The 22029-nt window shown below is 48.2% G+C and overlaps 1 protein-coding gene across 1 annotated transcript in view; it reads left to right on the top strand.

The window, feature by feature from the left end:
• The window catches only part of LOC147015039 (integrin alpha-11-like), a 181195-nt gene extending 164403 nt beyond the window's left edge, over positions 1 to 16792 (top strand). Inside the window, exons 16-18 of the mRNA XM_085849388.1 lie at positions 13632 to 13798; positions 15029 to 15174; positions 16700 to 16792. Coding sequence (XP_085705514.1) covers positions 13632 to 13798; positions 15029 to 15174; positions 16700 to 16777 — 391 coding nt within the window. The 3' untranslated portion in view covers positions 16778 to 16792. The remainder of the gene's footprint in view (positions 1 to 13631; positions 13799 to 15028; positions 15175 to 16699) is intronic.
• The last annotated feature ends 5237 nt before the right edge of the window (positions 16793 to 22029 follow it).

The raw sequence follows: 22029 nt of genomic DNA, 5'->3' as shown, positions 1-22029 counted from the left end.
AGGGGTGAAGTACCTCGGGTTCCCGCCAGACTCTCCGAAATCGCAGGCTGTCGCACACGAATAACTTCGTGACGCTGGTCACAAATCGACCGTGAAGGCCAATAACTCGACCAAGTGACTTCGGGTCCTCCGTCTAATGAATACCGTTTACCTAAAGGTCACGTGATCTAATTACCTGGGGACATGACTGTATGCACATGCGCAAACCGCATCACCTTACCAGATCAGATGCAGCTGAGCGGGACTGCCAAGTACAGATTGTTGGGGGATAATGTCCTGGCTAAACGAGGGTGCGAATCATTCTGGACCAATGATAGAAAATACGAAAACGAGCTGGGAATATTTCTATACAAAGCACTTATTTACAATCAAGTGAGGAAAAGGATATGGCACATTGAATGGGGTTTATTTTTTATCTACAGCAGGGGAGAGCAAGGAATTTGTGGTGTGCTGCAAAAGGCAAACAATCTTACACAGAGCAGAGTTATCCCATTATATCTTCTACAATCTTACTTTATGCTAGGACAGGCACACACACACACACACACACACACACACACACACACACACACACACACACACACACACACACACACACACACACACACACACATGATTAGATAGCCAGAGAGAAAGAACATAGGTGAGGATAAACGACCGATCAATACCTGGTGTGGTCAGCAGATCAACGCAATCCAGACCACTTAGGGAGAGGTAGGTGGGAGGAATACTGGTTGTGTGTCTAAGGTGTGGGGGTGAGAGGTGTAATGTAGTGCAATGTAGGGGGTGGGAGGGTGTGCGGTGTCGTCTCAGAGGAAAATGGGTTTCCGAGTCAGTAATGATGTTCTTTGTGCGTCCAAAGAAGACGGGATAGTGGGGTTAATAGAGAGAGGAGAATAGATGCATAAGGAGAAAGATTCCAAACTTAATTGTGTGCAAAGGTCTGTATGTGAAGCGTGTACCTCCATGGAACACTACTCCTTAGCGTTCCCACCTCGTGATGTGGCGCGTTATCTCCTGCTTAATTACTTTTCTGGGGCTCATGGCAACGTGCGGTCCATACCCGTCCGTCTGGTTGCGGGGGTTGTGGAACATAGACAGCACGGCAGGGAGTCTCGGCAGTCGCTCCGGATCAGGCTCTCAAATAAGGAGCACGTTCTGGCAATCGCACACCAATAGCGAGGCAGGGAGTGAAGCGAAGAGGCGAGAGGCCAGCGAACAGCTGAGTAGAGAGTGAAGAGGAGCGGAGGAGGCATTGAAGAGGGCACTAACGGCTTGGTGCGACTCCTTTTATAAGCCCCGGGCAAAGGGTAGGGTGATGACCAGAAAGCGACACACTGTGGCCCGAATCCTGCTCCTCTATTGGGCCATAGCGGCTCTAGCCTTGCCCTGACAGGCTCCAGGCTATATATGTGTGTGTGTATGTGTGTGTGTATATAATATATATATATATATATATATATATTTATATATATATATATATATATATTTTTTTTTAACGAATTTCGGTCCGCCCGGCGTGCGATCGGCCACGTAACTCAAATCGCGACCGCGTTGCCCACCGGAACGGACAATTCAGTCGTGACCCTCCTTGGAACTATCACCAGGAGCTAGTCACGGGTGGGTCTTTCGACCCCACCACAATCGTGCCAATTGGCCACCCGCGCAGGATAGGGTTGTTCGCCAAACTCGACCTACCTAAGTACCTGCGCGGGTAGTTAACCGGGCGATCGTACCTCGCCGCTGGCCGGCCTAGGACATGAACCGCTTAAGCGGTCCGTTCCGTGCTTCAGTGATAACCGAGCGGTGTTATCGCCGGCCCCAACGGACGTGATTATTTACTGGGTGCTTTCACCTCTCTACGAATTCCTTCCGTGATGCAAGATGGAACTTTCAAACAAGGGAAAGGAACAGTTCCCTTGGGGGAAACGAAACGGGGAACAGTTCGCCAAGCACATTTATTGGACGCGGATACATTTATTATACAAGCACATATGCAGTCAGGAATGCAAAACACTAACATGCACGTATACAGAACAAAAGCAACGCAAAAGGTGCTACGACCGTCTATAAACAATTATGTACAGTCACTATACGGTTTTACTAACGGGACTCGGCGCCACAACACACATTCAAAGAAAAAGCAAGAATAGACCCCCTCATATACAAGGGAGTCAGACTGGGCCCGTGGGCCTAATGCGCGTGGAACCTGGATGAGCGGCCAGGTCCACGAGACCGAAGGGTCTTACCCGCGCCCTCGTGGCGCGATGGCGGGCAAGCCGCGATGTCAGCGTAGCTGCGCCTGGCTTTGTGCCCCTGGCGTGGTCGGTGAGCACTCTCCGGCGCTCCCCGTCTGCCTTTCCCGTCGGCTTCGAGCTCCTTCTCCCCACTTGACTGCCCCGCCAACACTGCACTCGACTTGACTGCCCCGTCTCCCGATTCTCCAGACTGCCGACACTGACTCCAGACTTGGCTGCCGCGACCGACACACTTGACTGCCGCCACCGACACACTTGACTCCCCCGCCGACTCCAGACTTGACTGCCACTTGACTCCGACACTGCTGCTGCCACTCCACTGCTCCCACTTTTCTGCCACACTCTGCCGCGAGCTGCATTGTGCTCGCGCTTGTATAGGCCGGGGGAGGGGCGTCTATGCAAATTTGTGGATCACAGCGGATTCGGAGGTGGGGCTATACCACCTGATGCTCAGCCATTGGATGGAAGAAAAGTGGGTGTGAGCCATTCCTGATCCGCTTTTCGAGGCGAAAGGAACCCATTGACAACCCATGGGGCGACGTGTGGTAGAAAGGCGTTGGTGGTGGGAGTTTGCTGCGGTGGTTTGGGAAGGGTGTTGGTGGTGGCGATTTGGTTGCTGGTGGGTATCGTTTGAGAATGGCGGCGAAGCAATGCTTGGGCGGTGGAGTGGTGGAGGTAAAGAGGCGAAGGTGGTGGTGTTTGAGTTCTAGTTGTTTGGGAATGATGGTGGTGGCGATTTGGTTGTTGGTGGATGATTGTTCCAAAATAATGATAGAGAAAAGAGGCAAAACACCAGCAGACGATCCGGCCGGCACAGGCCTTGCAGCAACACAGCCAGCTGATGAAGTTGGCCAGCCTTTGCCTTTCAGTGGAGGTTGGTGGAGGGAGTGTAGTGGTGCTGGCCACTCAGAAGGCAGGCTCGGACCTACCAAACCGTCTCCCTCCCAACCTATCGCCTTTGCCTGTCCCTATCCATACCCACCCCCTTAATTTGTCAAAACCCAATTTAGCCCCAACTTAATTTTTTTTTTTTTACTTCCCCCACTTTGAATTCGTCTCCAAACCCCATTTACCATCTTTGTTCGGCTAACCTATCCTGTCATCTAGCCTACTCCCAACCCCTACGTTCCCTTCCTGGAGGGGAATAAGGGAGAGCTTGCGTCCTGCGTCAAGGTCCAATAAAGCCTCAGGATGGCCTCCTCGGAGTTCAGTGATCTAACCCAAAGTGGGTCCAGCGGCCCACAATGAGAGCAAAGGGATGGATGGTGCGGAGGGGTACACTTGCTATCTACCCTATCCATTTCCTGTTAACGACTCCAGGGCTTTCAACAAGCGCCTCTCGCTTAACCAATCGGTTCTTACAACCCAGATTCCAGTCGCCTATGTTGGTGTCCTCGCAAATTTTGGGCCATGCCCTCGAGTTTTCCGCCCGTGCCCTCACACGGTTTCGTGGCTGGGACGCGTGGCTCCCTTGACAGGCACTACCCTCTGCCGATTCTCTACGATGGCACCCCGGGCACTACACTGCCTCCGAGCCTACCAGCTCCCTAAAGACCAGGGAGTGCCATCCATGGCGACTCCCCTGAAACGCTCACGTGGCAGGTTGGCGCCCCGGGCCCCTTTCCGAGGGTCACCCGTGCCCACGACACTGCCCACGCGGCATGCGGGCGCATCCGTGCCCACTACGCCATCCCGGCCCCCCCATGGGCCCTTGGCCTACCGCGGCCGACTTGCCTGGTGCCCGGGGTACCCACTCAGCGATACTCACCATTCGCAGCCACGCTCCCAGCCCGTCAACAGGGCTCCTGCACCCCTCCAAATGGGTTTCGAGCCTACTTTCCCACCCACAGCAAAACGACCTCAATTTTGTCAATTTGACTAACCCCCTAACTCACTCTACACTGACCCCGGGGTCCCTTGGGCGGGAATCACTCCTCCCCTCAATCACTCATCGCACCATGCATTCCACAATCACTCCATACACTCAGACCCGCTGGCCTCACTCACTCAACTTGTTTCCACCTCACAACTCTTCAACACACACCATCGCTGAACTCTGCCATCCTGCTCACTACTTCCCCTCACTACCTCGTGCTCCCTCGTCGTCCCTTAAACTAATAGCACATCCTTTTAATCTACGCAGCTCAACCACGTCCCCTCTACACATCCAAAGTCTGTCACTGTCTCCAAATCCTCATAAATCCATTTCCCATCCTAAATCTCAACTAAATCGCTCTACCTAATCCATTCCATGGACTCCATGAGGACTTACCCCTGCCCCATGAAGTTGGTCTAACTATCACTAACCCTTCCCCCTAACTAGTTGTATCCTGTGCCCAGGCCAAGGGGATCTTCCACCCCTTGTCCAGGGAATCCTGTTCACCCGAAGTGAGGCTTGCTTTTTTTTTTTTTTTTTTTTTAAATGCGCGCGCAGCAACTCGCAACCTGCGCACCAGCATGGCAATTCACAGCCGCACACCTTTGGCGTGACGTCATGGCAGCTGTTCACGTACCTCGTCCCTCTTAGATGGTACCATCCGGCAGGGGTCTCCCCTCCTGCCGGATTCCAACCCCACGTGCAGCCATGATGTCACCCTGCGCATAAAAAAAACAAGCCTCGCGTTTCGAGGGGTTCCCCACGCGAACATGTGCTCTGCTCGTCGGAGCTTTACACAAACACGCTCGCGTGGAGAACCCATCCAATCCAAATCCGTAATCCAGTCTCCCATTTGTCCGTCCGTGGGATCGGCAACATCTACCGCTGGTGTTTACGGACCGGGTTTCACTCCCGCAGCCGAGCACGTGGCGGCCTCGTAGGCTGCACGGCCCGAACCTCGCGCTCGCTGCTGGGTAAACCCGGCGCTGTCCCCAAAACAGCTACGGCCACTACCCGGCCTTTGTCTTTCTGTCGCCGTCGTCTCCGTTGCACTCTCGCGCTCAAGCTCCATTCCACGACATTCACACCGGGAGACGGGGCTGCATGTTCGCGCATGTCCACCGTCATCTCCCTTACACACAGCGACCTCACACACGCTGTCCCTCTCACACTCGGCCATTCACTCACGCATGCCCTTTGACTCGCAAACGTGGTTCTACTCACACACGGTTTGCTGGGCGGCACGCACTCTGGCACACTCGCAACCATACCACTCACACACGGGCTCGCACCCACACCTTTCACCACACACACCGGGACCATCACGCTGGGGATTCGCATCACAACAAGGGGTTCTGGGGTCTCCAAACCCCCCAAGCTCCGTGTGCACCCATCCATAGCACTCGCCCCCTCTACCTCGCAAAGCACGACCGAACTCACCTGGTCGAGATCAGCCTCAAGGGAGAATAGTGTCTCCCTCCGTTCCCGAAGGAGGCTATCCAGCTGCTTGCACCGGGTCACGAGACAGTCCGCCAGCTCGCCCCCATTAAGCCTCGCTAACTCTGTGTGTCTGTGTTCTGTTTGTTTAACCCCGTCTTTATCATGCAGCCTCTCCTCTATTTTTTCTCTCTCCCGCGTCTCTATACATTTTATTTCTATTGTCTCTTCGTGTCTATTAGTTTCTTCCTGGATCCTCGTCTCTGTTTCCTCCTTCCTTTTATTTAATTAATTCTCGACTCGGTCTATCTCCCGCGTCTCTGGCAATACTTCTACTTCCTTCTTTGTCTCTGTTGCTTCCCTCTTCTCCATTTTTATTTGTCTCCTTTATTAGGGTTGGTCCCAATTGTTCCTTCATCCGCCGAGTGGTGTCGATCAAGTCCTGCACCACCAACATTGCTCCTTGTGGTTATATCACACGTCCCACCTTATTGCGTTGTTCTACTTCCTGGCTCCTTTTGAGTCGTTCCTCCTCTCAGAACTTTTTGAGTTGTTTGTTCTCTTTCCGGAGTTTTTCAATCTCCGTGGACGCCAATTCTGCTTCCTCCTCGAGTTGGTTAACTTCAACCTCGTTTTCTTTGTGTTTTCTATCCCACCGTCTCTCATGTTCTTCATTCTCCAATCTCAGTTTCCTTCATTTTGTTGATCTCCCTTTTTGTTTCATTCATTCTTCTGTCACTATCTCCTCATACTCCAACCTTGTTTTTTCCTTTTGTTGTTCAGTTTCAAATTCATACTCTTTTTGCTTTTTATTCCACTGTCTCTCTTGTTCCTTTTTCTGCAATCTCGTTATTTCCTTCAATTGGCTGATTTCCTTCTCCTGTCTCATTCCTTGTTCTTTGTGTTGTCTATTCCACTGTCTTTCTTGTTCCTCATTCTGCAATCTCGTTATTTCCTTTAATTGACTGATTTCTTTCTCCTGTCTCATTCCTTTTTCTTTCAGTACTCTTTCTTGTTCCTCATTCTGCAATCTCGTTATTTCCTTCAATTGACTGATTTCTTTCTCCTGTCTCATTTGTTCTTCCATCATTACTCTTTCTTGCATCTCATTCTTTAATCTGGCCTTCGCTTCCAGCTGTTCGATCTGTACAGTGTGGTTCCTTAACGTTTCATTTTTTGCTGTCGTTCTTTCTTCTTTCACCATCCTCAACTCGTTTTGTAATTCTGTCTCTGTTTTGGTGTTTCTGTAACTCAGAAGCTTTCTTTTCTCATTTCCACACACTCCGACCTTGCTTTGGCTTCTCGCTGTTCGATCTGAACAGTGTGGTTCCTTGACGTTTCATTCTCCGTTCTTGTTCTCTCTTCTCTCAACATCCTCACTTCGTTTTGTAGTTCTCTCTCTTTGGTTTCGTGTTCCAGTATTTCATTAACTTTTTTCCATTTTTTCTCACTCTCTCCATCCCTTTCCTTGCACATCGCATCACTTTCCTCTCTCATCTCCTCCCTTTTCCTGCTCATCTCCGCATACTCCAACCTTGCCTTTCTCTTTAGGTGTTCCTGATATTCCTGTCCTCTTTTTACCTTCTCGTACTTCAAGCTTTTCCTTTTCCGAATGCCTTCTTCTACTTCTCGCTCTAGTTGCTTTATTTTCAAATCGTGTTCACATTTTTTCTCTTCCAACTGTATTTCCCTCACACTCCCCTCTAGTTCTTTGAACCGCCTTGCCCCCTCCAATATTTTTTCATTAGTTGTTTTACTTCCAAATCGTGCTCCTTTTCGTGAGCTCCTTTTCGTGAGTTTTCGTGAGAAAACCGAGCTCGGTTTTCCATTCTTCCTCCAATTGTTTCCGAAGCCCGCCGATGTCCGCCTGCCTCGCCTGCCTTGCCCACGTGGTTTGAAACGGTTGTTGGGAGCGATCGCCTCGTGTCGAGCCGTTCGTTGCGCTACTAATATCTGCTCGCTCATGCCTCGTGCCGCGCTGAAGTGCTTGTGACTCCGTTTGTCAGCAAAGTTCGTGCTCAGAATATGAGGGTGAGCTCCCCCATGGATTAAAATTACAAGTACCGTCCCGGGCCATGGATTCTACATTACCACACATATTCATTTCTACCCCCGGCACCCGCTCGCCTTGAAACTCCATCTTATTTCTCGGAAGGGATTAATTATTTTTTTTAAACTTGCTCGTAATTTGGGGCAACGGGGGGGGGGGTGGGGTCGCTTCACACACCCCTGGTCTGATCCCCGTAAATTTAGTTGGAGACCGAGGTGCATTTGAATCCCACACTCCTGCACACCAGTGTTACGAATTTCGGTCCGCCCGGCGTGCGATCGGCCACGTAACTCAAATCGCGACCGCGTTGTCCACCGGAACGGACAATTCAGTCGTGACCCTCCTTGGAACTATCGCCAGGAGCTAGTCAGGGGTGAGTCTTTCGACCCCACCACAATCGTGCCAATCGGCCACCCACGCAGGATAGGGTTGTTCGCCAAACTCGACCTACCTAAGTACCTGCGCGGGTAGTGAACCGGGCGATCGTACCTCGCCGCTGTCCGGCCGAGGACACGAACCACTTCAGCGGTCCGTTCTGTGCTTCAGTGATAACCGAGCAATGTTATCGCCGGCCCCGACGGAAGTGATTATTTATCGGGTGCTTACACCCCTCTACCAATTCCTTCCATGATGCAAGATGGAACTTTCAAACAAGGGAAAGGATGGAACGAAACGGGGAACAGTTCGACATGCGCATTTATTGCACACGGATACATTTATTATACCAGCAGATATGCAGTCAGGAATGCAAAACACTAACATGCACGTATACAGAACAAAAGCAAAGCAAAAGGTGCTACGACCGTCTATAAGCAATTATGTACAGTGACTAATACAGTTTTACTTACGATACTCGGCACCACAACAAGCATTCAAAGAAAAAGCAAGAAAAGACCCCCTCATAGACAAGGGAGTCAGACTGGGCCCGTGGGCCTAATGCGCGTGGAACCTCGATGAGCGGCCAGGTCTACGAGACCGAAGGGTCTTACCCGCGCCCTCATGGCGCGATGGCGGGCAAGCCGCGATGTCAGCATAGCTGCGCCTGGCTTCGCGCCCCTGGCGTGGTCGGTGAGCTCTCTCCGGCGCTCCCCGTCTGTCTTTCCCGTCGGCTTCGAGCTCCGTCTCCCGACTTGACTGCCCCGCCGACACTGCACTCGACTTGACTGCCGACACCGACTCCAGACTTGGCTGCCGCGACCGACACACTTGACTCCCCCGCCGACTCCAGACTTGACTGCCACTTGACTGCCCACTAGCCCACTGTGGGCCCACTGTGATTGGTTAGCCCACTGGCACCTGCATAGCCCCACGGAGTTAGATTTTTCATTTTCGTCCCAAGGTCAAGGTCACAAGGTCACGAACTTGGAAAATTTCGAATTTTGACATAAAAATCATACGACCGCCCAAACTTTGAGAGCTGGGATGACAATATTTTTTATGCATAATCTTGAGGTCATTCCCCACCTAAAGTTTTGAAACCATTTTGCTCTATCTCGAACACCTTGCCCGTGGCGCCCCCTTCAAGTTTGTTTTTATGCTGATTTCATCAAAGCCTATATGACGATGAGTCTGAAATGCCATGTAGCCTATATGACGTTATATTGTTCCTGGAATGTTCCAGAGGAAGTTTTGCACCAAAGGTCATAATCCTTGACCTTTAAAGGTCACAAAGGTCAAATTTTCAAAGTTGTGGGAATCAAAGGGGTTTTCGACCTTCTTCGATGAACTAACTCCATTAAGCTATAGGACGTATCCTGTTTCCGTATATTAATGTCCACAACATTGTTTTGTGACCTTTAAAGGTTATGCAAAAGTCAAATTTTTAAAAAGTTTTTGAATGAAACCGGGTTTTCGACATTTTGCAGCTAATAACCTGTCACTCGTACCACATCATGTTGATCATTTTTATAACTTGGTCAAACATTTTGACATTGTCTCATCCTTGACTTCTGAAACAATCTACATCGTCAAATACCGCTCGTGAACTATTGTCGTCTTCAGACTTGTTCAAATTTAAATTCTTTATTTAAAGCCTGACATTTGAAGAACAAAATGCTTCTCTTCCTCAGAGGCGTTGAGAGTCCTGTAGTGGTAACACCGTTAAATTATATTGAGGAAAGTTCGTGTCATGGATTGGTCGAAGTCATAGCCAATCACAAGGCTTCCTTTCACTTGAATGACTGCTGTTTGTGTTGATTTTTTAAATTAATTGCGTAGTCCTTTGTCTGTGGGATGTAAGTCAATGTGTCGGCTGATGGAGTTTTCACAAGAGTACCAAGCCTCGATAATCTCACGGGTCACCCTTGATGATCTTGTTTCAAGGATAGTTGGCTGATTCCATGAGAACGTGTGTGTGTGTGTGTGTGCGTGTGCGTGTGCGTGTGCGTGCGCGTGCGCGTGCGTATGTATGTGTTGCAACCAATGACAACTTTTCTTGTTGCTTGACAGCACGTTGGTGTTCGGTTAGCCATATGGATAAGCATTTAGATGTTTGGCCCACGAATTTGGTTTCACAATCTTCACATGGGATGCCATAGACGATGTCATTTCAGTCAAATCTGTTCACGTGGTCCTTCTTATTTGACAGCTGTGCTTGTAAGGATGATTATGGTTTGTGGGTAATGCTGACATTGCACTCAGGTAGTATGCGGCTTGTATGTAAGGACGTACTACCATGTGTGTTGGCATGGTCGGATTATTGCTGTTGTAGTTGGGTTTCTGGTGACAGGATTTGATGAATGAATTAGGTTAGTGGTTTTCTCGCAGTCGTTGTGACATGCAGTATCTCTATCCGGCATTGTTCACGGCCACTGCAGTGTGTTTTTACATGGTCAACGAAACTGCAAGCACAAATTCTTTTGTGACAGGTGGGATGGCCACTTCAGTAGTCCAAAACATTGTCAGTGTGGGTGGGTTTACGGTACACCTGTGAATGTAACTTGCCATCTCTGTCCCTGGAGAGATTTATGTCCAGGAATGGCAGAGATCCAGCTTGCTCTTCTTCACATGTGAACTGCATTGCTGGCCTTGTTGAATTGTTCTTTCGAAGGAAACGGTCGACATCTGCCTTCTTTATGATAACAAATGTGTCATGAACATAGTGCAGCCGCAACCTTGGAGAAAGTTCACCGTGTAGTGTGAGATCTTCAAAGCGTTGCATCACCAGTTCAGCGATGAGCCCCGAGTTGGGTGAGCCCATCAGGCTTCCTTCATGTTGATGGTATGCGGTACCGTCAAATACAAAGTACGTTGATTTGAGGCAAAGTTGAATGAGTGGCATGAGATGGCCAGAGCTGAGGTGGCTGTTGCTGGCAAGTTCCTGGTCGTTGTTGATGTACAGCTCTAAGGTCTGTGTGGCCAATTTGTTGGGTATTGATGTGAATAAGGAGACGACATTGAATGAGACCATAGTTCTGCGCAGACATGATGGGCTGAATGGCCTCTACCTGTGTCTGTTTTCCTTGTATCCTTGTAGTCGTCATCACTCTCGAGGCGGAAATTTCTGATCCGGTCGATAAAGTCTTCCGTGTTCTTTACATTGATTGGTGAATTGGTTGTTGAGTATTTAAGTCGGCGGAACAGACACTTAGCGCGATTGTAGGTGGGTGCTCCTCGGAGGGCCACAATGAGTCTGAGTGGGACATCAACCTTGTGGATCTTCGGTAACCCATAGAAGCGCGATATGACAGAGTTGGTTGGTCTCATCGTGTCCTATTCCTGTTTTGTAAGGAGTTTTACATCTTGTCGTTTCTGTAAAGTGGTGGTTACCTGCTTGTTAATGGTCTTTGTAGGGTCACAAGGCATTGCATGGTAGGTATTGTTGTCATCTAATAAAGCCTTTGCTTTGTGGTTATAATCGGCGTGGTTCATCACAACCGTGGCACAGCCTTTGTCGGCGGGGACTTCGTAGCGCCTTCGACTCGTCAGGTGTTCTGGACAGTTTACGTTTCTGGTTGCCGAGTGTTGCGAGTTGTGCCCGTAGTCGTTCTTCGTCTCCTTGTTCGGTGGGACGGGATCGAGAGCAGCGATTAAGTCAACAACAGTAGCATTATTTGTATTAAAGTTGAGGCCGCGTTCGAGTAAATTGACCTCTTTTGTGGTTCGTTGTCTGTCAGAAAGGTTGTGCAGCTATTGTTTTTCTTTTGTTGTTGATCTTGTGTGTAACCGATTTCATTTCGCCGAGAGTCGTGTTCTTATCTCATCATGGTGTCATTGAGACGTCTTTTGAATGGCTTTCTTCATTTGCATGATGAAGTCGTTATCGAGAATCGTCAGGTAGTTAAGTTTGGATGAAATGGTGTTTGCCTCGTAACGGGACCGTCGTCTTTTTTTTTAAACCACATTTGGGAAAAAATAAATAATCAAAATAAAAACCCGCTTTTGATTCCTACCAACCTTGAATTTACCTCGTCGCCTCTAAAAACATGCGATGTGTCGTGTCGAAATCTGCCCCCTGAGGGACAAATTCATTGATATGGCTGAAATAAGTCATGGTATAGATGCTCATCACCATGTAATGAATTTGGAGTGCATTCAGTTACAAAGTTTCTTATGGAGCACTTGTCAAGTGTCTTAAGCACTCAAGCAAGCACTCCGTTCAAAACCGTTGATAAGGAATGGCTGGCTTGGCAAGTGCTAACTCGCTGCTTGGTAAAGGCCCTGTCACACCTTGACGATTTAGCCAGCGTATGCCTGATGTATGCAAATTTTGCCTAAAACGCTGGCACACGTCAAATACGTTATGGGTAAGTTTGTATACGTTAAGAGCACGCTGGCATGCGTCTTTGTACGCTGGCTTTTTTTCGTAGTACGCCGACATACATCTTTGTACGCTGGCATACATCGTAGTACGCCGAGGTGTTAGACAAATTCTCCATCCTTGAAATTTTTCGACGTATGCCAGCGTATGACTCGCACGTTCCGCATACGCTTGGCCATAAGTTGTAGGCACGTTACGCGATCGTTGACACACGTTGACACAAGTTACTTGTAAGTTACTCATAAGTCGAAACACGTCGAGGTAATGTTTAGCGTACCCGAAACTTAATTCTCACCTATGAGTAACGTGTTGTTGGCACGTTACGCGATCTTTGACACACGTCGATACACGTTACTTGTAAGTTACTGATGAGTCGAAACGCGTCAAGGTAATGGTTAGCGTCAGTGTTCCAGACTCCATGGTTTTTTTTTTTTTTTTTCTTCGGCATGACGGTGATGTCGACACTTCGATTTCTAGTGCGGTTATGATATAATATAATTAATAGACTGCCGCTCAACGATTTAAATCATAACCGCACTAGAAATCGAAGTGTCAACATCACCGTCGTACCGAAGAAAAAAAAAGAAAAGAAAAAAAAGCAGGAGTCTGGAACACTGACGCTAACCATTACGTCGACGCGTTTCGACTTATGAGTAACGTACAATTAACGTGTGTCGACGTGTGTCAACGGTCGCGTAACGTGCCTTCAACTTATGGACAGCGTATGCGGAACGTGTGTCATACGCCGAAGAAATTTTCGTTGAAATTTTCAACATGCTGAAAATTTATCGACGTACTCTGCGTATGACGACGTATGCCAGCATACTACGATGTCTGCCAGCGTACTACGACGTATGCCAGCGTGCTCTTAACTTGTACAAAACTTACCCATAACGTATTCGACGTGTGCCAGCTTGGTTCGGCAAATTTTTCATACGTCGGCATACGCTGGCTAAAACGTCAAGGTGTGACAGTGGCTTCACACTTCGATGTCTAGTACGGTTATGATTTGAATTGTTATGATTTTATTACAACATGAAACTTAATGGATTGACAGCACAGTGTTTGGAAAGCACAGTTACTGTTTTGTTTCCCACCATGCGCAGTCTCACATCATGTACCCGTGTTCTTTTCGTTTGTTTGTTCCCTTTCCATCCGGATTATATTTTCTGCGTAAAATAAATCTTATTTCTCTGAGAAAATGTAAAAACTCCTCTGTTGATACTCATTTTAACCCTTTTCTGGGCACAGTTCACGAAGTATCGTGGATGTAGACGTCACCGTCACCTTCTCACCAACCATCATTGATCTGCTACACAAATCTTGCTACCGTAGCAGCAAAGAAGCCACTTGCATCCAGGCATCAGTCTGCTTCACTGCAACTGCCTACTCTCCACGTCTTCCCAGGAACACCATTGGTACTGGAACTTAAGAAGGGGGGTGGGAATTTAAAGATTTGAAGTGAAGGACTACAGCATTGTTGTCTTCAAGTCATGCTAAGAAATTCAAATGATAACTGTCAAATGACTAACTGTAAAGTTTCTCTTTCTTGCACCTTTCTCAGGAAACTTTTTTGTTTGTTTGTTTAAACACAGTCTTTCTGTTTTATGTGCCTCGACTGTTCTGTATTCCACTAAATTGTTCTGTGTGACACGCGCACACACACACACACACACACACACACACACACACACACACACACACACACACACACACACACACACACACACACACACACACACACACACACACACACACACACACACACACACACACACACACACAGTGTCTTGTGTAGGGACAAGCATTATCCAAAGAAAGATGTAGGGATAGTTTCACATGATCATTTCTTTTGACCATCCCTACCTTGTTTACATACTTTTTGGAGGAGCATCTGAACACCCTTTTTCATTAAAAAATTTTTTTATTGCTTGTCAAAAATTGTTTTTTGGGGGGAGGACGACAATATTAAACAAGTGAGGGTCACATCATCTCGATAGACTCTACGCGCGGCATTATTTTTGCTTAGTAGTGTAACATCTCATTATTTTTCTTTGTCAGTGATGATGGCTGCTGTTGGCCAAAGAGCAGGAAGTATGGTTTGGCTAATCCCAAATCACAATTTCTATGTGACATCACATTGAGTTTATACCAGCGATACCAAACTCCAGAGATGGGTCTTTTTAGCCAGCTGTAGTTTGGGTAAATTGACAATAAACACCAATCACCAAAGCTTGGGAATAGAAACCCACGTAGAAAAGACCCCAAAGTTGGAGAAAATGTCAGGCTTGAAATATACCTCAAGTATTTTTTTTGTCTCAATGAGGGAGAGGATTGGAGGGAAATTGGGTGGAGGGGTGTAAGCAATAACATCTTCAGACTGATTTCTAATAGTTTCATCACCAGACTCGGTGGTGTAATGGTTAGAACATCTTCTCAGAGTCTGGGAAGTCGGCCGGTTGAATCCCAGCAGAGTCATATCAAAGACTTTAAAAATGGTACATACTGCTTCCATTTAAAAAAAAAGGATACATCATTGACAAGTGACCATTTCACAAGATTGATCAATGTAATGGCTTCCTCTTGCATTGAAGTTCCTTGTAAAAGAACTTGTATTACATCACTACTTGCCTCTTATTTGCCCCAAGCTCTAAGCATGCTGGCTGAACTGGACAGCCCCAGATTGGCTACGCGAGCACTTTTCAATGAACGCTTTCACCGTCAAGTCCAGAAGAATCTGACCGTGTTCGTGGGACAAGACCCAACTTGCCGCCATCTGGGATTCTATCTGCATGTATGCTGCTTGCATTTCCACCGTTCCAAATAATTGTGGTTTCATTTAAAACAGGCCTAGTACAGGTTGAATATGGTAGGAGCTTTTATGACACACTATATGGCCAAAAGTATGTGGACACCTGCTCGTCCCACATCTCATTCCAAAATAATGGGCATTAATATGGAGTTGGTCCCCCCTTTGGTCCTATCACAGCCTCCGCTCTTCTGGGAAGGCTTTCCACTAGATGTTGGAACATTGCTGCGGGGATTTGCTTCCATTCAGGCACAAGAGCATTCGTGAGGTCGGATACTGATGTTGGGCGATTAGGTCTGGCTCGCAGTTGGCGTTCCAATTCATCCCAAAGGTGTTTAATGTGGTTGAGGTCAGGGCTCTGTGCAGGCCAGTCAAGTTTATCCACACCTATCTCGACCAACCATTTCTGTATGGACTTCGCTTTGTGCTTGGGGGCATTGTCATGGTGAAACAGGAAAGGGCCTTCCTCAAACTGTTGCCACAAAATTGGAAACACAGAATCGTCTGGAATGTCATTGTATGCTGTAGTGTTAAGATTTCCCTTCACGGGAACTAAGGGGCTGAGCCCGAACCATGAAAAACATCCCCAGACAATTATTTCTCCTCCACCAAACTTTACAGTTGGCACTATGCATTTGGGCAGGCAGCGTTTTCTTGGCATCCACAAAACCCCGATTCGTTTGTCGGACTGCCAGACAGTGAAGCGTGATTCATCACTCCTGAGAACGCATTTCCGCTGCTCCAGAGTCCAATGGCGATGAGCTTTACACCACTCCAGCCGACGCTTGGCGTTGCGCATGGTGATCTTCGGCTTGTGTGCGGCTGCTCGGCCATGGAAACCCATCTCATGAAGCGCTCAATGAACAGTGCTTGTGCTGACGTTGCTTCCACAGTCAGTTTGGAACTCGGTAGTAAGTGTTGCAACCGCCGACAGACTATTTTTCTGTACTACACGCTTCAGCACTCGGCGGTCCCGTTCTGTGAGTTTGTGTGGCCTACCACTTTGCGGCTGAGCTGTTGTTGCTCCTAGACGTTTCCACTTCACAATAACGGCACTTACAGTTGACTGGGGCAGCTCTAACAGGACAGAAATTTGATGAACTGAGCTCTTCAGGTACCGCCCATTCTACTGCTAATGTTTGTCTATGGAGATTGTATGGCTATGTACTTGATTTTATACACCTGTCAGAAATGCGGGTGGCTGAAATAGCCGAATCCACAAATTAGAAGAGGTATTTGCATACTTTTGGTCATGTAGTGTATCTCCCCTCCTTTATGCAATGATTGTTAACGATTTTGGAGTAAAGAAAGAAAGTGAAATTGTATTGGTATGTGCTGTTCTTATTATCGTTTGTGAGTTAATGAGCATAGTTTTCCTTCACCGATGCCTCCACTCTCTGATTAGAATTCTGAATTTCACAATCATCTTTGTCATTTCTGCACCCGTGTTTCCCTCGTCTTTTTATTTATTAGGAAGTGACCGACTTTTTACGACCAATATCTTTCTCAGTCCAGTACAGCCTTCAAGATCCCCACTCTGACCCTGTGCTCAATGCATTTCATCCTACAAGCTTTGAGAGCAAGGTGAGGCACCATCTTTATTGGCATTCAGTTAATGTGACATCACATTCATCTTATAATTTGCAGAAGGTAAGCAGGTGTAGGTCTCTGCGTCCGCATTGTATTCATACTTCTTCTTCCTTGGTATGCTAAACATGATGGAAACGGCAAAAATAATTCACCATTTTAGGTGACCTTGACCATTTGACCTCAAGATCAAAAGGTTTCAGTGACCCAATATGCAAACCATGCTCAAATTTCTAGTCAATCAGATGAAAATTGATAATTTTATGCAACCTTGATCTTTGTTCGACCTTTTGATCTAAAATAAATAAAATAAAATAAAAATCGCCGTCTAGCTTTTCATTGGTGAACCAATTCAGTGACCCAATATGCAAATTGCTAAAACTTCAGGTCAATTGGATGAAAATTGACGATTTTATGACTCACCTTTGACCTTTAGACAAAATTATTAATTTGTCCACTCCATGTTCTCATCATGCTTTGTTGAAAAAAAATAAAAAGACACAGACACACAAACAGACACAAACAGACACACACAGACACAGACAGGCAGACAGTGACACACACACAGACAGGCAGACGGAGACACAGACAGGCAGACGGAGACACACAGACAGGCAGACGGAGACACACAGACAGACACACACACACAAACAGAGACACATACATACACACAGACAGAGACACACATACACACAGACAGAGACACACATACACACAGACAGAGACACACATACACACAGACAGAGACACACATACACACAGACAGAGACACACATACACACAGACAGAGACACACATACACACAGACAGAGACACACATACACACAGACAGAGACACACATACACACAGACAGAGACACACATACACACAGACAGAGACACACATACACACAGACAGAGACACACATACACACAGACAGAGACACACATACACACAGACAGAGACACACATACACACAGACAGAGACACACATACACACAGACAGAGACACACATACACACAGACAGAGACACACATACACACAGACAGAGACACACATACACACAGACAGAGACACACATACACACAGACAGAGACACACATACACACAGACAGAGACACACATACACACACAGACAGAGACACACATTCACACACAGACAGAGACACACATTCACACACAGACAGAGACACACATTCACACACAGACAGAGACACACATTCACACACACACACAGAGACACACATTCACACACACAGACAGACACACACATTCACACACACAGACAGACACACACATTCACACACACAGACAGACACACATTCACACACACACAGACAGTCACACATTCACACACACACAGACAGACACACATTCACACACACAGACAGACACACATTCACACACACAGACAGACACACATTCACACACACAGACAGAGACACACATACACACACACAGACAGACACACATACACACACAGACAGAGACACACATACACACACACAGCAGAGACACACACACACACAGACAGAGACACACATACACACACAGACAGACAGAGACACACACAGACAGAGACAGGCAAACAGACAGACACACACAGACAGACAAAGAGACACACATACACATACAGAGAGACACACACACAGACAGATACACACAAATGCACACAGACAGACAGAGACACACATACACAGACAGACAGACAGACACACATACACAGACAGATACACACAAATGCACACAGACAGACAGACAGAGACACACATACACAGACAGACAGACAGACACACATACACAGACAGACAGACAGAAACACACATGCACAGACAGACAGACAGAGACACACATACACAGACAGACAGACAGAAACACACATACACAGACAGACAGACAGAAACACACATACACAGACAGACAGACAGAGACACACAGACAGACAGACAGACAGAGAAACACACACAGACAGACAGACAGAGACACACGCAGACAGACAGACAGACAGACAGAGACACACACGCACACAGACAGACAGAGACACACACGCACACAGACAGACAGAGACACACACGCACACAGACAGACAGAGACACACACGCACACAGACAGACAGACACACACGCACACAGACAGACAGAGACACACACGCACACAGACAGACAGAGACACACATGCACACAGACAGACAGAGACACACACGCATACAGACAGACAGAGACACACACGCACACAGACAGACAGACACACACACGCACACAGACAGACAGAGACACACACGCACACAGACAGACAGAGACACACACGCACACAGACAGACAGAGACACACACGCACACAGACAGACAGAGACACACACGCACACAGAGACACAGAGACACACACGCACACAGACAGACAGAGAGACACACGCACACAGACAGACAGAGACACACAGGCCCACAGACAGACAGAGACACACACGCAGACAGACAGACAGAGACACACACGCACACAGACAGACAGAGACACACACACACGCACACAGACAGACAGAGACACACACACACGCACACAGACAGACAGAGACACACACACACGCACACAGACAGACAGAGACACACACACACGCACACAGACAGACAGAGACACACACACACGCACACAGACAGACAGAGACACACACACACGCACACAGACAGACAGAGACACACACACACGCACACAGACAGACAGAGACACACACACACGCACACAGACAGACAGAGACACACACACACGCACACAGACAGACAGAGACACACACACACGCACACAGACAGACAGAGACACACACACACGCACACAGACAGACAGAGACACACACACACGCACACAGACAGACAGAGACACACACACACGCACACAGACAGACAGAGACACACACACACGCACACAGACAGACAGAGACACACACACACGCACACAGACAGACAGAGACACACACACACGCACACAGACAGACAGAGACACACACACGCGCACACAGACAGACAGAGACACACACACACGCACACAGACAGACAGAGACACACACACACGCACACAGACAGACAGAGACACACACACACGCACACAGACAGACAGAGACACACACACACGCACACAGACAGACAGAGGCACACACACACACGCACACAGACAGACAGAGACACACACACACGCACACAGACAGACAGGGGCACACACACACGCACACAGACAGACAGAGGCACACACACACGCACACAGACAGACAGAGACACGCACGCACACAGACCGACAGAGACACACACGCACACAGACAGACAGAGACACACACGCACACAGACAGACAGAGACACACACGCACACAGACAGACAGAGACACACACGCACACAGACAGACAGAGACACACACGCACACAGACAGACAGAGACACACACGCACACAGACAGACAGAGACACACACGCACACAGACAGACAGAGACACACACGCACACAGACAGACAGAGACACACACGCACACAGACAGACAGAGACACACACGCACACAGACAGACAGAGACCCACGCGCACAGAGACAGACAGAGACACACACGCACACAGACAGACAGAGACAGACACGCACACAGACAGACAGAGAGACACACGCACACAGACAGGCAGAGGCACACACGCACACAGACAGACAGAGACACACACGCACACAGACAGACAGAGACACACACGCACACAGACAGGCAGAGACACACACGCGCACAGACAGACAGAGACACACACGCACACAGACAGACAGAGACACACACGCACACAGACAGACAGAGACACACACGCACACAGACAGACAGAGACACACACGCACACAGACAGACAGAGACACACACGCACACAGACAGACAGAGACACACACGCACACAGACAGACAGAGACACACACGCACACAGACAGACAGAGACACACACGCACACAGACAGACAGAGACACACACGCACACAGACAGACAGAGACACACACGCACACAGACAGACAGAGACACACACGCACACAGACAGACAGAGACACACACGCACACAGACAGACAGAGACACACACGCACACAGACAGACAGAGACACACACGCACACAGACAGACAGAGACACACACGCACACAGACAGACAGAGACACACACGCACACAGACAGACAGAGAGACACACGCACACAGAGAGACAGAGACACACACGCACACAGACAGACAGAGACACGCACGCACACAGACAGACAGAGACACACCCGCACACAGACAGACAGAGACACACACGCACACAGACAGACAGAGACACACACGCACACAGACAGACAGAGACACACACGCACACAGACAGACAGAGACACACACACACAGACAGACAGAGACACACACATACAGACAGACAGAGACACACACATACAGACAGACAGAGACACACACATACAGACAGACAGAGACACACACATACAGACAGACAGAGACACACACATACAGACAGACAGAGACACACACATACAGACAGACAGAGACACACACATACAGACAGACAGAGACACACACATACAGACAGACAGAGACACACACATACAGACAGACAGAGACACACACATACAGACAGACAGAGACACACACATACAGACAGACAGAGACACACACATACAGACAGACAGAGACACACACATACAGACAGACAGAGACACACACATACAGACAGACAGAGACACACACATACAGACAGACAGAGACACACACATACAGACAGACAGAGACACACACATACAGACAGACAGAGACACACACACAGACAGACAGACAGAGACACACACACAGACAGACAGACAGAGACACACACACAGACAGACAGACAGAGACACACACACAGACAGACAGACAGAGACACACACACAGACAGACAGACAGAGACACACACACAGACAGACAGACAGAGACACACACACAGACAGACAGACAGAGACACACACACAGACAGACAGACAGACAGAGACACACACACAGACAGACAGACAGAGACACACACACAGACAGACAGACAGAGACACACACACAGACAGACAGACAGAGACAGACAGAGACAGACAGAGACAGACAATAAAGGGGTGAAAGAATGGAGGTGAACCTTCATCTTATAATTTGCAGAAGGTAAGCAGGTGTAGGTCTCTGGAAGAAAGTTTGTGACGTGAACAGATGTGGAGGACAAAGGGGGAAGAGGGTGGGCAGCCCAAGGCCAGAAGCAAGTTAATGGAAAACGGAATCCACCAATC

This window comes from Eptatretus burgeri, chromosome 12 (genome assembly GCF_056783735.1).
Source record: "Eptatretus burgeri isolate ZD-2024b chromosome 12, Ebu_testis_v1, whole genome shotgun sequence".
Taxonomy (NCBI): Eukaryota; Metazoa; Chordata; class Myxini; order Myxiniformes; family Myxinidae; genus Eptatretus; species Eptatretus burgeri.
The sequence above is the reverse complement of the archived record's forward strand: the minus strand, read 5'-3'. Positions and strand labels throughout refer to the sequence as shown.